The sequence below is a fragment of the Hyperolius riggenbachi genome, chromosome 11, assembly GCF_040937935.1.
Source record: "Hyperolius riggenbachi isolate aHypRig1 chromosome 11, aHypRig1.pri, whole genome shotgun sequence".
NCBI lineage: Eukaryota > Metazoa > Chordata > Amphibia > Anura > Hyperoliidae > Hyperolius > Hyperolius riggenbachi.
In genome coordinates this window covers 133,055,566-133,072,847 of record NC_090656.1, presented here as the reverse complement: position 1 = coordinate 133,072,847, position 17,282 = coordinate 133,055,566, and the positions used below count along the sequence as shown (strand labels likewise).

The following is a 17,282-nucleotide window of genomic DNA, read 5'->3' as shown; positions in this document are numbered from 1 at the left end:
CACTTTAAAAGGGAACTGAAGAGAGAGGTATATGGAGGCTGTCATGTTTATTTCCTTTTAGACAATACCAGTTGCCTGGCAGCCCTGCTGATCCTCTGCCTCTAATACTATTAGCCATAGCCCCTGAACAAGCATGCAGCAGATCAGGTGTTTCAGTGGTTCAGACTTATAAAGGTAGCCACTAACGGTCCAATTTCTAGCGAAAAATCGTTCGAGCGATCAGAAATTCTGATCGGAAGTGAAATATTGTAATAAATCGTTCACTACACCATCAACGTACCAATCTTTACTTCCTATCTATCACAACCAACAAGAAAATGTAAATTTTGGTTCGACGAAAATTCATTCGGGCGACATTTTTTTCACTCTTTCATAATCGATTGTGTCCACCAATGGAGATTATTTACAACCAATCCGATCAGAATTTCTGGTCGCTTGAACGATTTTTCGCTAGAAGTTGGACCGTTAGTGGCCACCTTAAGTCTGATCTGACAAGACTAGCTGCATGCTTGTTTCTGGGTTTTAATCAGATACTACTGCAGAGAAATAGACCAGCAGGGCTGCCAGGCAACTGGTATTGATTAAAAGGAAATAAACAGGACAGCCTCCATATACCTCTCTCTTCAGTTCCCCTTTAAGTGCAAAGAAAACTGGAGCTAAAATAAATCGGTTGTTGCATGCGAGGAATTAAAAGGACTAGGTAACAAGACACAGCAAAAACAAAAGAAACCCTGGTTCAATACACATGCATCCACTGGATACACATAACTGCTCCAGCATTTACAGACTGTCATCTCTAACATCCTTAGCTTCCAGCGGCAGGTCCCACGGCCTCTCCGGCGTGTTCTGAGCGAGCGGCGGGACTTCGCAGCCGACGTCCTCTGGCGGCGTCCCGGTATCCCTCCGTCGGTGAGTTCAGGCATGCGTGCGACCAAACGCGGGCACGCGGCCGCCGATAAGCCTCATAGGCTTAGGAGGAGGATCTAGTTGAGGTCAGCAGTGATGTCACTGTAGTGACATCACTAGGGGAGTGGTTTCTGGGGAATTGGGAATTGTATATAAGGCCACAGCTTGCAGTCGCTCACTGGCCTTGATACTAATCAGTTCACTGATTCTTGGCCTAGCTAGCTAGCCTCTTGAGTTACATTGACATATCGTGTAGACGCATGATATATATATATATATATATATATATATATATATATATACTCTAGTCAGTAAGCCTTTGTTATTTTGTAATATATATATATATATATATATATATATATATATATATATCTCAAGTTTATTACTTTGTAATATCTTAAAATATATATCTTGATTGCATATTTCTCTGTGTACCGACCTTTTGCCTGCCTCCAGGCCTCGCTCTAGTCTTGTCCTTCTGTACCTCAGCCATCTGATTTACTTTACCGACTAGGCCTGTCCCTGCCTTCGTTACTGTCTGACCCTTGCAATACGACTGACATCTGATACACGTGTATGACCTTGCTAGTGTTGACTACCCGCAGGGCAACCACTTTGCGGTATCGGTTTTAACCCTGCAAACTTAGGTATGCGTAAGCAAATGCATATTTGCATGAGCTATGTCTCAATTAGGCCATATTTGCAAAGCCAGATTTGTCAGGTGTTTCTTGGTTTGATGCACAAGTTTAAATTTTGGGAGGCAGGTGCGAGCAGATCTTCCCGGCGCTGGCAAACGCTTGGGGGGTGGGGGTAGCCTGCACCTCCCAGCCTCCCCCTCTGGGATGCCGCTGTGGTTTCCAGGCAGTGAGAGAGCTTGGGGCCCCGGTTGTATGGGGGCATTGGGAAGCTTCCCTGTGGCGCTCCTGGATAGTGCTAATGTAGCATGAACTAATTCCCGCTGGGCAACCGCTTTTCGGTATTGGTTTTAACCCTGCAAACTTTGGCATGCGAAAGCAAATACATATTTGCATGAGACATGTCTCATGAGTAGCCAATTAGGCCAAATTTGCAAAGCCAGATTTGTCAGGTGTTACTTGGTTTGATGCACACATAAATTCTCTATAAAGTCTAATATTGACTACGATTTAGCTTAACGACCTAGTACCGCGATATCGGTAAACTTGTGCACAATTTCTGACCGGTCTTAGACTACACATTGTGCTGTTATTGTGTATTTGTCTGTACGTTGTCTCGTCACGCACCACCGTGATACTAACCCAATCGTTGACACCCTTCATGGTCCCCGACTGCTTCAAAGGTGGCACCAGTGTTCCTGTTCCTAAAAAGTCACGGTTTGCATTCTTCATTGAGTACAGACCAGACATTAGGGGTTGTGAAGTCTTTTAAAAGTCTCCTTTTTGTGTATTTCAATCTTTCGCAGACCCCACGTAGAATATCCTGCAGTTTTCCACAGGTGTAAAGGCCTGTACACACTTACGAGGTATGTTGCCCGTGGGGATTAGGGGAAACATTGCAGGGCCGAGACTGTCCTATTGCCATTCGTAGGGTGGAGAGCCAATGGAGCGGAACGGGTGTGACATAACACAAGTAAGTGGGGAGAACAAAGCTCTTGGCCAAAGCAATCCACCAGGTCGGATAGCTGGCTGAGTGGCTGAGAGGGGTCAGGGGCACACACTGGATTCTCAGCAGGATGGGTTAGGTTGGGGACTCACTTTCAAATTCTCTTACACTCAGCACTGGAGCTCCCCACTGCTCCTTTCCCTCCAATCACCGCATCTCTACAGATTTTTCGGTAAAGGTTCTGAGTAGTGATGAGTAGGAATTTCACATAATCACAATTGTAATGCAAAATTTTGGGGGAAAATGAAATTAAATTTGATTTGGAACTATAATCAGGAACCGTATTTCCTCAACTACACGTCATTTTGTGCCAACTTTAGTGGTTCATTTCAAAGCCCCCGTACATGCTAACGTCACCAAATTGCTACATTAAGGTGAATCTTGGAAATAAGAAAAACAAATCAAAAAGACCTTGTAGCTTTTGAGAAATCAATTTTAAAATTCAAAGGAAAAACTTTTTTCCTATTTTTCCAATAAAATATTTATTGAAATAAATATCATACAAGTCATGATAAGGCATTATAAGAGAAAAATGTTTTTTTAAACTCAGCAAAATATCAGAGTTCACAAAACATTTTTACTTTTGAGTCTTAAAATCAATTTTCTCAAAAGCGACAAGGTCTTTTTAAAAGTTTTTTTATTGACTTGTTCCTATTATTCTCCTTAACATATGTAGCAATAGCATTTATGAGGGCTCTGCTATTAACCTCTAAAATCTGCAAGAAATTACGCGTAATTACGCAAAACTGCGAATGGATTACGCTAAATCAGTTGTATTTCCAAATCATAATTGCTTATGGCTGTAGTTGTGAAATTTGCATATATGTAATTAGCAGATTACAATCATTACTAGTTCTGAGGTCCACAGATGACATAACAATCAGTGATCTCATACATAATGGTGATAAGTCTGCTTACATGCATGCAGTGGCACAGCTCTGTTCTTATGGAATCAACAACTCTCAGTTTGATGTTCTCTGCCATTTTAGTAGTCCCTCAAAGTGGATTAGCAGTTACCCAAGTAGAGGCATTCAAATTTCTCTCTCAGGTCTGTAATGTCCAGAGATCTAACATGGCAAGCCAACCCTCCTGCCACCATCAAGAAAACCTAGTAAAGGATGTACCATCTGAGCAAGCTGGACGAAAAGACCTGCCTGCTTACACAGTAATTATACAGTTTTATTCTGCCATCATTAAGGCTGCTTACACACTAAGACGTTACAGGCGCACGTTAGTGCGCCTGTAACGCTCCCCCAACGCACAGCAATGTAACACAAGTGGGCTGTTCACACAGCCCACGTTGCGTTACATGTAACACTGCACGTTGTTCGGAAAGTGCAGCATGCTACGGCGTTAGAGCGGCTATAGCCGCGTTAGACTGTTTGCACATGCTCAGTGGGGGGCGGAGAGGAGGCGGGGAGATGCAGCTACAGTAGCCGCGCACATGGCTACTTAATATTCACTGCACTGGTGGCCGCTGATTGGCCGGCGGGACCACGTGATGCGGAGTGTCTCGCTCCGCATCACGTGGTCCCGCCGGCCAATCAGCGCCACTCTGGGAGACATTATACGGATAGAGCCGGCTAACGCGGCTCACTCTACCATCCTCTCCCGCACCACTATACGTTGCATTAGGTGCACGTTATGCGACCTTAACGTAGCACCTAACGCAACGTCTTGGTGTGCAAGTAGCCTAAATCAGTCCTTGACTATCTGGGTTGGCTTAGGAACAGTATGGGAGAAGGTGAGCCTGCAGCAGAAGGGATAATTGGTTGTAGACTGCCAACTCTACTGGACCTCTAGAAAAGCAGCAGGTGCAAAAATAGAGCAAACTAGACTGACACTGACTCCTCTCACTCTTCCAACTTAATTTCCTAGGTCTTCTCTTCAGGAATGTGATGACTGGTACACACCATGGAATTTCCCGTCAGATAGATGGGTTGAATCGATTTTTTACGACAGGTTTGATCTTATTTTCAATCATTTTTCTGATCGATTTTGGATAGAAGTGATCAGAAAATAGATCAGAAAAACGATTGGAAATCAGCGCAGATCTGTCAGAAATAATAAATTCAACCCGATCTGACAGGAAAGTGCATGGTGTGTACCAGGCATTTTACTAAACTATTTAACAAAAAATTTGAAGGCACAGAAGCTGTTTCTTCTATGAAGGAACCCCGCTTAATGATTACCTGCACACACTTACAGTAATGCTGAAACTCCTGGAAAATGGACCACAATGTTATGCACTTGTAAAATGAACACTCCTCATACTGTTAACTATTAGACAAGACAAGACAAGACAAATAACATTTATATTGCGCTTTTCTCCTTGCGGACTCAAAGCGCCAGAGCAGAGCAGCAGCCACTAGGGCGCGCTCTATTGGCAGTAGCAGTGTAAGGGAGACTTGCCAAAGGTCTCCTACTGAATTAGTGCTGGCTTACTGAACAGGCAGAGCCGAGATTCGAACCCTGGTCTCCTGTGTCAGAGGCAGAGCCCTTAACCATTATACTATCAGCCAACTGCGCCAACTATTATCGTTCTGTCTGCTTGCTTGAGATATTATCTGCGTTTGTTAAAGTAAATCTGAAGTGGATTTTAATGTGGTTGATTAAACATGCCCTGGTGAGCTTATTAAAACTACTCCTAAACTTCTTTACTTTTATTTCTGTTCTAGCTGATGACCCGCGTTTCCCGGGTATGTATTTGGCTGCTGTTGGCTCTGCCCACTTTTTCTAACCCTAACACACAAGCATTCAATGACCAAGTTTGTGAACTTTGGGATCCTTGGCATCAATCATTTGTATTTTCCCATTGAAATAAAACAAATCTGAGTGTCTGCTTGTGGCTCCACCCCCTTTTCTGAATTTGAACCCCAGTCACCCAATGATCAACTGTACCAGGTTTGAGGCTTGTACCATTAACAGTGCAAGAATGTCAGCAATTTAAATATTCCCCTTGAAAATTAATAGGTGGATTGTAGACACCACCCACTTTTCTAAATAATAATCCCAGTCACCCAGTGGCCAACTGTGTCAAGTTTGAGAACCCTGGCATTAACAGTGTAAGAATGGCTGCAGTTTATATTTTCCCATGTTAAAAGTTAGTTGTTTTTTGCTCCACCCACTGGTTCCTACCACCCACCTATTCACTAACCTTGGCATACAGTCACTCAATGTCCAAGTTTATGAGCTTTGGAGTCCTTGGCATCAATATTTTGCATGTTACCACTGAAATCACACAAATCTGGCTGTTTGTGGCCCCGCCCCTTTTCAGAATTTGACCTCCAGTCACCTAATGACAGACTGTACCAGGTTTGAGGCCTTTGCCATTAAGAGTGTAAGAATGGCAGCAATGTAAATATTTCCCTCGAAAATCAATAAGTGAATTTTAATTGGGTGTTGTAGGCTCCACCCACGTTTCTGAAAATTAATCCCAGTCACCCAGTAGCCAACAGTGTCAAGTTTGAGAACCCTGCCATTAACAGTGTAAGAATGGCTGCAATTTATATTTTCCCATATAAAAAATGTCGCAATCTACCCATTGGGCAACCCGGATCTAGTTTCTAACTACACGTTTGGAGAACATACCCTGAGCAGATGCCCTTGCTGGGATTTGAACCGGGATCCAGCACTGCAGAGCGAGGGAGCTAACCACTACGTCACCCTGCTGTTCATGATTGCTGAGGGATAGAATCAATTAAAAAGAATATTTTTGTATTTATTTATTTAATTACATATGAAATATGTAAAGCATACCAAGGAAAATCCCAAGCCTGAGAGGGCCTGTACACACGCTAGATTAAATGTGGCAGATAATTCAGCATGTGCCCAGTGGCCCCAATTCCCTTCACGTTGGAATTGAGTCCTGATCCCTCTCAGGTGACATGCCTCATACATGTTTAAAGGCTTCATTTCCAACTGGATAACTTAGAGATCATCTAGGGCTTTTACCCACTTAAGTACCAGTGGTCTCTGCCCCCTTAAGGACCAGAGACCGCTGGTACAATACCGACGGACTCCCGACGAATCGCCGCGCATACCCGCCGCAACCGCCGCACACCGGGATCCTCAGGACATAGACTGTGCCTGTCTCTATGACGGCATAGTCATGTGAGCCGGTCAATGGGAGCGGCTCACATTGATAGACACGGCCAGGAGCTAATGAAATCGGCTCCTGACTGGCTCACATGGCTGTGCTGTCATAGAGACAGGCAGAGCCTGTGAGTTGCGGCGAGAAACGTCGGTGTTGAGCGGCGCGAGCGGCGGGAAGCGATGGAAACGGCGAATGTGTTCTGCAGACGGTGATTGAAATCTACGCCCTGCCAGCCAGGAGCCTACCACAACAGGGCATAGATTTAAATCACTGCAGTCCTAAAGTAGTTAATAAGCCTGACAGTAAGGTCCTCCAATGTATCTTAGCAACCCTCCAATGTATCTTAGCAATACTGTTTACCAAATCAACCTAAGACGATGAAATAGCAGCACTTGGCCAGATTTTCTTCCACTAGAACAGCTTAATACCACTGTGAAGCACAGACTCCAAATGTTCTATATAGTTCTGTTTTATGTACACAAACACACATGCACGCAGGTGCACACGGACACACACTGCTCTCACCTTGGCAGTTCCAGCTGGAGCATATGCAGCATATGGCTGAACTACAGTGGGGTGATTCTGGTCATCTTTTATACCAACTTCAGAGAGGCGCGTTTTATACTTTTCTTCATTATTTGGTCCAACTGATGAAAAAATAGATGGTATGAGACATTTATTAGAAAATCCATTATTTTTGAAATTAACTAATGTTTTTTATCTTAACCCCCTTGATGTTATGATTCTTTCTGGATTTTAGAGTCTAAAAGCGGTGCAATTTTTTTGCACCCTTTCAGACCCTAAAACCTGGAAAAAATCATGGAGCCCGGGAGATCTGCAGCAGTTTTACAATCACTTACCTCCCTGGCTCCAGCGCTGCAGTTATGCCTCCATCCTCCTGGTGGAATCTAAAGTGAAATTGTCATGACGACAGCCGGCGATCTCACCAGGAGAAAGCAGAGCCCCAGAGGAGAGGAAGAAGAATGGCGGCCGATGACGGGATCCCCCGGGAGGTATGTAGAAACGCCCACTGTGCGCTATACTGTGCACACAGCCTCCGGGGGCTACACCGAGCAGAGGTCGTGATTACCGCTCTTAGCTGCGGTTTTCCGACCCGACCCTAGCTCGGGATTACAGCTAAGGAGGTTGATACGGTTGCTACCATTTCATAATTGTTACTAATAACAATTTTTCTGTAGTATGTATTGCATTTTGTTAATAAAATGACCAAAAACTTTTTTTACCTGTATTGAGAACCACAGAACGAACTTGCCTCTCTGGAGAGATGCTACCCAGAGAACTGTATTGTGTTTGTAAGATTAGGTTGTGTTAACTGTTTCTTTCTGCAGGTTTAGAATAGTCAGAATGGGCCTTTCCCCATATAATTGAAAGGTGGTGGAAGCTTACCCATAAATTGTGCGTAGTAAATTGTTTTGTGTTCATGCGTTCCCACCTGGCCTGTCTGTTTGCCCAATTCCAGCTACATCGATTGCATCCACAATATTGGATTGTTTGTGGGCAGCATCAGATTGGGAGGCACTAAGCGGTCTGGCCAGTAGGTGGTGTGAGCCAACTGTATGCCTAATGGCCATAATATCATTAGCAAAACAATAGGAATCTTATGTAGGTCTGATTCTGTTAGAGATCACTAATAAAAATATATAGTCACTCACCTATTTTCACATTGTTTGGGTTCTGAGGGTTAGGAAATGATAAGAAGACATCATATCGTTCATCCTTAGCTTCATCAAGCCCATATTCAGTGCTTCTCCAGCGATCGAGTATGAGTTTTACCAGTGCCTCATCTCTTTCCGTTGTGGCCAGGTGAGGGAACTCACTAAGTATCCTGTAGAAAAGGAAATTGTGTCAGATAGTGATGATAAATTACTCAGAGAGTGAGAAATCATGATCTGTTGAGAGAGTGAAAATGATGCCTGCCCATACACCACAGGCCGATTCCGGTTCAATTTCATGCTCAAATCGATCCGGGATCGTCCTTGTGATGCCGCATCCGCCACCTCGCTGGCCATAGGCTGTCCCCACTAATGGTCAATGTGTCAAAGCGCTCTTAGGGCTTGATTCCCTAAACCGTGCTAACTCATAGCATGGCCGCTCTAGCATTTTTGCACGCGTTTTCATGTGCAATCGCGATTTTTTATTTGCTAGCGCGGCCATGCTATGAGTTAGCACGGTTTAGTGAATCAAGCCCTTAGTGTAAACTAGTTCTAAAATTAGCACTGCAGATAAGCACGACAAAAGAGCCTGAATAGCATAACAATTATATTGCAGCTGCTACTTATGAGCTAATTAATCTGTAATTGTTCTAGATTTGTTTTGTTTTGTATTGATTGTTGTAACTCTTCTGTTTTTCTTGTAGAGATCCAGGCTGTACATAGACAGTATAATGTTTTTATAAGAAAAACAAAAGTTTGCTTTCTTAAAACAAAAAGAATATGCAATAATTCAGGTTGGAGTGAGCTTGAGATGTCTCCCAGAGCATCGCTGCTGAATATATGCAAATTAACCATTGTACCCTTAGAAGCTAAACACACCTCCAGAACCACTGGAATGCAATGATGTGTCAGCTTGTTAATTTGTACAAAGCCATAATAATCCAACATGCATACAGACTGTTTCTGGTTGTTTGATCCTCATCAGTGCATGTGCATTAATTTGGCTCTATGGAGTAGGGCTTGCAACACCGAGAGGTACAGACTAACCAGCAAGCTCACTCATTGTAGTGTGTGAGCGGCTACAATGGTCCTAAAAGCCCCCTAAGAACCTTTTTCCACTAGCCTGCGATTTGATTCTGATCGCAAATCGCAAGGTACATTAAACTAATGGAAACTGCAGCAGCAATTTCCATTAGTGCGATCCGATTGCGATGCGATTTTGGTCAAATCACAATCTTCGTCCTGCCGCGTTTTGTATGTGATTGAGCTATACTATAATGAGTACAGTAGCTCAATCGCAATCACATGGTGGAAATTGAAAGGCGATTGCGATTGATCACATTTCATAGTGGAAAAAAGCCCTTACTATGTTATTATAAAGTGGTCACATATCTCTCATAACAGTTATAAGAAGGATTTGTAATGGGGGTTCAGTGAGTTAGGGACAGTATGATGTATCTTACCTGGTAATGATTTACATATCCTGTATGGACTTTCTATATTTTTGATTTAAGAAGGCAAAGTTGCCTTTCCTAAGGAACATAAATGAACAGACATGGCCCTGCACCTCAGTACTGCAGCAGCAACTAGACAGCAGTGTGCACTAGGAGTCCCACACTGTGCATTCACCGATGTGCCCATACTGTTTCAGCTGCTGCGCCTGTCTTTCCACAGCCTCACTTGCAGGATCCTAGAGTCTGAACAGACAGTGGATTTGGTCTTTAAGTCTCCTCTCCAAGGGAAGAGTGCCATACTACCACACTCTACTTCTCCCACCAGTACCGAGTCCTCCCCCAAGCTGTCCTCAACTCCCAAACCTTTGGGCATGACACATCATTGAGAAGTGGGGTGGGGTGAGGTCAATGTGTACTTGCGGCCAGCGGAGTCGGGTTGCAAAACAGAGCAGCATTTGGTTTCTATTTGTCCTGTGGCAGCAATGATGGGAAGGGGGAGGGGAGTCTGAGGAGCATAGGGAGCACTCCTCGGCGCCCCTGAAAGCCAGATGCACTCCAGGAGATGGCCAGGAATGTCTATGGATAAAAATTGAGGTGATGGTGGGGGTCTGGCACTGAGGGATTTTTTGGGCAGGCCAAACCCTAGCGTACAGTCAAAAATGGCGTGGGGAAAAAATGGCGCACAGTGATAAATCTTTTAAAACGGTATTTATAGTTTTAAGGATATGCAGTAACTTTATTTAAATAGCTATTTATCGTTGGTCTGACCCCCGCCCCTCATGTCCTGCGGTGTCCCCCGGTTCCTGTCTGCCTCCCCCGCCCCCCCCTCGCACGTCCAATTTTGTCTCCCAGTGATTTCATCTCTGCCCCGGACTGGAGTGTAATGCTACAACAGTCCTACCTAAGCAGATCTTACGAACAGCTGGTGGATGTATCTGCTCGCTGCCGCTGATGACTTTCTGATGCACCAATCACGCTGGGGGCGCTGCTCCAGAATTGCCAATCACCGCTGCTCATGTCTCTGCTCCGTCTGCTAATTGGACGCGATGGTCTCGGAGGCGGGAGCATTGGGTCCAATTAGCAGACGGAGCAGAGACATGAGCAGCGGTGATTGGCAATTCTGGAGCAGCGCCCCCAGCGTGATTGGTGCATCAGAAAGTCATCAGCGGCAGCGAGCAGATACATCCACCAGCTGTTCGTAAGATCTGCTTAGGTAGGACTGTTGTAGCATTACACTCCAGTCCGGGGCAGAGATGAAATCACTGGGAGACAAAATTGGACGTGCGAGGGGTGGCGGGGGAGGCAGAAGACAGGAACCGGGGGACACCGCAGGACATGAGGGGCGGGGGTCAGACCAACGATAAATAGCGTTTTAAATAAAGTTACTGCATATCCTTAAAACTATAAATACCGTTTTAAAAGATTTATCACTGTGCGCCATTTTTTCCCCACGCCATATTTTCCTGACCCGAAACCCTAACCCTTCCCTCCAACAACCTTGCCTAGAAGTGGCTATCAACAGTTAACCCTGCGTACATGAAAAAGGGCGCCCAGAAAAGCAGATAGTAGAATATCATTAAAATTAACGATGTTTTACTCTTACAGTGCAAATGATGATAGTAAAATATCAGTAATAGATAACAATATTTTACTTCAGGTAAACATAACTCTATTCTCACACTGAACTCTTAGTCTACCGATGCCTAACCTTAACCTTAACCACTCATACTGGATTTCTAACCTTAAAGTGAATCTGTATTGTTAAAATCGCACAAAAGTAAACATACCAGTGCGTTAGGGGACATCTCCTATTACCCTCTGTCACAATTTCGCCGGTCCTCGCCGCATTAAAAGTGGTTAAAAACAGTTTTAAAAAGTTTGTTTATAAACAAACAAAATGGCCACCAAAACAGGAAGTAGGTTGATGTACTGTATGTCCACACATAGAAAATACAACCATACACAAGCAGGCTGTATACAGCCTTCCTTTTGAATCTCAAGAGATCATTTGTGTGTTTCTTTCTCACTGCAATTCTCATGCACAGTGCTCTTTTTTCTCCTGCAAACAGCTTTGCCCTTGTCTGTAATTCTTCAGTATGTGAAAGCCCAGCCAGCTCAGAGGACGATTTATCCAGCTTGTAAAAGATAAGAGAGAAGAGAGAAGCTGCTCTAATCTAAATAATACACAGGCAGTGTGCATAGAGGGGCCTGGAAGGGGGAATTCATAGCAGAACCACAACACTGAAGAACTTGGCAGCATTCCAGACACAGGCTGACAAGTCTGACAAGGGAAAGATACATTGATTTATTACAGAGACTGTGATAGCAGTAAGTGCTGCAGTAAGTCAGAACACATTAGAATAGCTTTTGGAACTTGTAGGATGATAAAAAACAGGATGCAATTTTTGTTACGGAGTCTCTTTAACACACACAAACACACACACACATTTAACCTTACCGCCCCTCCATGGCTAACCTTAACCCCCACCCCTCACGGCTAACCTTAAAGTGCACCTAAATTGAGAGGGATATGGATGTGTCCTTTTAAACAATACCAGTTGACGGGCAGCCCTGCTGGTGTATTTGGCTGCAGTAGTGGCTGAATCACACACCTAAAACAAGAATGCAGCTACTCCAGTCTGACTTCAGTCAGAGCACCTGATCTACATGCTTGTTGAGGGGCTGTGGCTAAACGTATTAGAGACACATGATCAGCAGTACAGTAAGGAAACCGGTATTATTTTAAAAAGGACAAATCCATATCCTTCTCAGTGTAGGTTCCCTTTAACCACTAACCCCATGATTAACTTTAAACCCCCCCTATGGTCCCCTGCCACCAATCGGAAGAAGAAAAAAAACACAAATTTTCAGGTGCCCATATCTAATCTATACTGGGGGAAGCTGCCTATCTAACCTATACTGGGGGAAGCTTCCTATCTAATCTATACTGGGGGAAGCTGCCTATCTAATCTATACTGGGGGAAGCTGCCTATCTAACCTATAGTGAGAGAAGCTTCCTATCTAATCTATACTGGGGGAAGCTGCCTATCTAATCTTTACTGGGGGAAGCTGCCTATCTAATCTACACTGGGGGAAGCTACCTATCTAACCTGTTCACTTTTCAGTGGACCTCCTCTGAGGTCAACTATCTTGACCTCACATTGAAGGGGGACCCTGCCTCTGCCTCTGTGGTTTCTGGCACGTATCGCAAGCCGTGCAGTGGCAACTCCACCCTGAGGGCCAACAGCTGCCATCCGTCCCACACCATCCGTGCAGTTCCCGTGGGTGAGTCTATCCGGGCACGTCGGAATTGTTCTGATGGCTTGGCCCTTGGCGTGGAGCTGGACACTGTGGGGTTGCGTCTTGAGGAGCGTGGCTACCCTAGGTGGATGATAGAGAGGGGTAGGAGGCGGGCCATGATGAGAACTAGGGAGGAATTATTGACTTCTGGCTCCCGCAGAGTGCAGCCACGATTCAATAATGATACGACCTTTGTGACCACGTATAGTCTAGAATATCAACAAATTACGCAGATTGTGAAGAAATCCCTTCCCGTGTTACAGGCGGACGAAACTCTGAATCAGATCATTAAGCAGGGAGTTAGATTTGCCAGTAGGAGGGCCCCCACACTTGGGAGCATTTTGTCACCTAGCCTTCTTTCCTCTAGCACGCAAAGACCGTGCTGGCTCACCACCCCTGGCTCTTATAGATGCAATTTTTCAACTTGCCATTACTGTGCTGTCCACACACCCACTCGTTCTATTGTTTCTTTCTGCAATGGTAAAACCTTTCCTATCAAACAATACATGAACTGTGACACGAGGGGCACGATTTACCTTGTCTCGTGTTCCTCGTGCCATCTTCAATATGTGGGGTGCACTACTAGACACCTCAGACAACGTATAGCTGAACACTACAGGGGGGCTGGCTGGCTGACTCTGGAAGTGTCAAACGTAGCGAAGCACTTTAGATCGGTCCATTTGGGTGACATGTCCTCTTTCTCATTCCAGGGTATTGAGCGTGTCCTAAGGCCTGTGAGAGGAGGGGACATTTACAAACGTCTCCTCACCAGGGAGGCCTATTGGATTTTCCAATTAGGGACACGCTCACCGGGAGGGCTTAACGCTAGATGGGACCTTAATACAGTCACCTAAACGGATCGCATGATCATTCAAGTGTATATTATATATTTTTTGCCTTTTGTTTTTACATAAGTGTATACATGATCACATGTGTTAACTTTTGTATTCCATGTAGGGGTTTAAATTTATGCTGCTTGATGTCACCTGGTGCATAATCGCATGCATTTGTATTTTTATGCTTTTTATAATGTTTTTATACATTGGATTATCTCAATGTGGGGATTTATTGTGTTTCCCTTTTTCACTCCTTCCCCCTTCATTGTTTTGTATGCACTACTCTTTGTGGGTGGGGTCACTTGAGCATGTGGTATTGGGTGTAACCTCACTCTATTTATGAGTCACCCTTTCTCATTTGCGCCTATGCTATGATTAAGGGCGTGTAACGCCCGAAACATGTCAGCATGTGGTGCTGGTTCTTAGCTTGTATGTGTAACTATTGAATAAAGCCATAGTGATTTCATCGACATCGTGCGGACTTCACTTTCTACATCCTTGGATCTGAGGTCTTGGCAGCCTGTTTTCTGCACTGTCGATAGACGGAGGTATTGAGCGGAGTTCCACATTTCTATTCTATTCTATTCTATCTAACCTACGCTGGGGACAGCTACCTATCAAACCTATGCTGGGGGAATCTACCTATCTAACCTACATTGGGGGCAGCTACCTATCTAACCTACGCTGGGGACAGCTACCTATCAAACCTAATCTGGGGGAAGCTACCTATTTAACCTACATTGGGGGCAGCTACCTATCTAACCTACGCTGGGGGAAAGCTACCTATCTAACCTACGCTGTGAAAAGCTACCTATCTAACCTATACCAGCCAGCCGAAGATAAGACAGAAGCCAGGGGCTTATATATGTGAAATGCTGCCTATTGAATATGTTTAAGTTACGCCACTGCTATGTTCATGCACATTTGGCCCCACCTTTGACCACGCCCACTTTACGCGACATAACCATGCCCATTTTTCACCGCGGCACACACTCATTCCTTCTTGGTGCCCAGGGGTGCCCCGGATCTCACAGTAACCTAGAAACGCCCCTGCATTTGTCCATCAGGTTCAACCAGAAAACAAAGTACAACACCAGCCTGCTCCCTCCCTGTTGATCCAGAGGAAGGCAAAAACCCTTACAAGACATGGTCCAATGGCCTTTCCCCCATTATTTTGTGGAGGGCGCATGCTCTGTTCTCTCGTGTGCCATCCTTATGAACACTTCTCCACGGCTGTGAATGGCAGCTGCAGCCATAAATGTCCTGGGCATGCATAGTTACAAATGTTTCTGAACAGAACATGCCCAGAATGCTTCCGGCTACAGCTGTTGTGTACAACTCTTCAGGAGCACAATCAAAGAGGACATGCAGAGAGGACAAAGCATGCACAATTGCTCTGACTGGGCTCACAGCTTTGAATGGGTGGGAAGAGGGGTAATGAGGTGATAGCACCAAGATGGAGTGGAGGCCAGCTAAGGCGGGGGCTAAGGAGCTTATCCACTTTGCATACCTGGATTCTTACCCTGTATGTTCCTAACAATATTGATAATTCAGCTGTGTCGCTGTTAATACAGCAGGAACTTTTTAATTACTTATAACATCTAAATGATATAATATATATATATATATATATATATATATATATATATATATATATATATATATAGTGGTTACCCACAATGCACTACTACTAAATATGCAAACTATCCCTTTTCGCCCTTGTTAAGCCAAGCAAGCATCCAGAACCGCTGGTGTATAGCAAGCCTATAGCTTTAAGTTTTACACAGCCATATCAAACCCACATGTAGACAGCCTGTTTCGGACTTTTGGTCCTCATCAGTACATGGCAGGGATTGATAAGGCTGTAAGGCTGGCTTGATATACACCAGCAGTTCTGGATGCTTGCTTGGCTTAACAAGGGCGAAAAGGGATAATTTGCATATTTAGTAGTAGTGCATTGTGGGTAACCACAAATGTTCATTTATAACTGAATTATTGCAAATTTCCCTCTGTTTTAAGAAGGCAATTACACCAAGCTTTGCTTTTTTAGTAGGAGGGCTTTTTGGTTCATTTTATCCCCCTATACATTCCTAGTAGTTTGGGTCACCCTGAGCTGCTTGGTTACTCTGATATATATATATATATATATATATATACTAGTTGAGCATGTAGTGGACCATTGTCCCCACTCAGCCTGCAGGTATGCAGTGATGTGGTAGCTAGGGTGACAGTTCGGGGGCTCTGTAGAGATACATTGTTGGCAAATGGCAGAGAAATGTCTCTGTACAGCATTGGGGCCCAGAACTGTTGCCCTAGCTATTGCATTCAATAACTACAGGCGACAATCATTAAAAGTATACACGAATCTTAAAGATAACCTGTACTGAGTAAAAATATTTAAAATAAACACATGAGGTAACTTCAAATGAACATTACATAGTTACCTTGCCATCAGTTCCTCTCAGAAGCTCACCATTTTCTTCTGACAATAATCCCTTCCAGTTCTGACAATATTTTGTCAGATCTGAAATATATCAGTTGCTGTCTGTAAAATATCAGTTGCTGTCAGTTATAGCTGAGAGGAAAACTGATGTACCAGGTAATGTCCATGTTTCCCTATGGCTCAAGTGGGCGATGTTACAGTTTAACTGTGTGCTGACCAGAAAGCTGTTATGGGGTAATGGCCATTTTCAAAATGGAGGACAGAAAATTCCCTTGATCACAGTGAACAAACAGGATGCGGGACAGGAGAAAGACACTGAGGAGTAGATTACATGGAAGGCAAGTATGACTTGTGTATGCTTATTTTGACTTTTAATTTTCAGTTCAGGTTTTCTTTAAGGAAAAGTACAGGTGCCACAAGGGGTTAACAGGTTAGGCAGGGGTTAACACTTAAAGTGGACCCAAACTAAAAATACAAGATTTCAGAAATAAAATCTATTTTCTAAATTATAATAATAAATAGCAGCCTTTTTTCAGCTGCATGATGACAAATCTAAAATATTTTACATTTATTGGAGAAACCCCTCCCTTCCTTTCATATTGCTGGCAAATAATCCGGCAAACTGGTGGAGTAGATGGTGTCCAGCAAAGGAGGAATTGCTAATGGCTGCCACCTGTATAACCCTAGTTATGCAAAGAGGAGGGTGAAAAGCATGCGCTGAAATGCTCATAGGCTTGAAGGAGTGTTTATTTATATTTGTATGTGTCAGAGTGGTGCAACTAAATATTTTGAATAAAAAAAATGTTTGGTTTGGGTCCGCTTTAACTGCAGAAAAAAGGATACACAGGATTCAGTACTGGGTACGGTACTCTTAAATTTATTTATTAATGACCTAGTAGATGAAGTAGAAATTATTATTATTTATATAGCGCC

General features: G+C 43.9%; 1 protein-coding gene across 1 annotated transcript in view; it reads right to left on the bottom strand.

Moving 5' to 3' along the window:
- Positions 1-16,416, bottom strand: part of NAALADL1 (N-acetylated alpha-linked acidic dipeptidase like 1) — a 69,149-nt gene extending 52,733 nt beyond the window's left edge. Inside the window, exons 1-3 of the mRNA XM_068261613.1 lie at positions 16,351-16,416; positions 8,317-8,489; positions 7,169-7,290 (exon numbers count right to left, since the gene is read on the bottom strand). Of these exons, the coding sequence (XP_068117714.1) occupies positions 7,169-7,290; positions 8,317-8,489; positions 16,351-16,358 (303 nt within the window). The 5' untranslated portion in view covers positions 16,359-16,416. The remainder of the gene's footprint in view (positions 1-7,168; positions 7,291-8,316; positions 8,490-16,350) is intronic.
- Between the last annotated feature and the right edge of the window lie 866 nt (positions 16,417-17,282).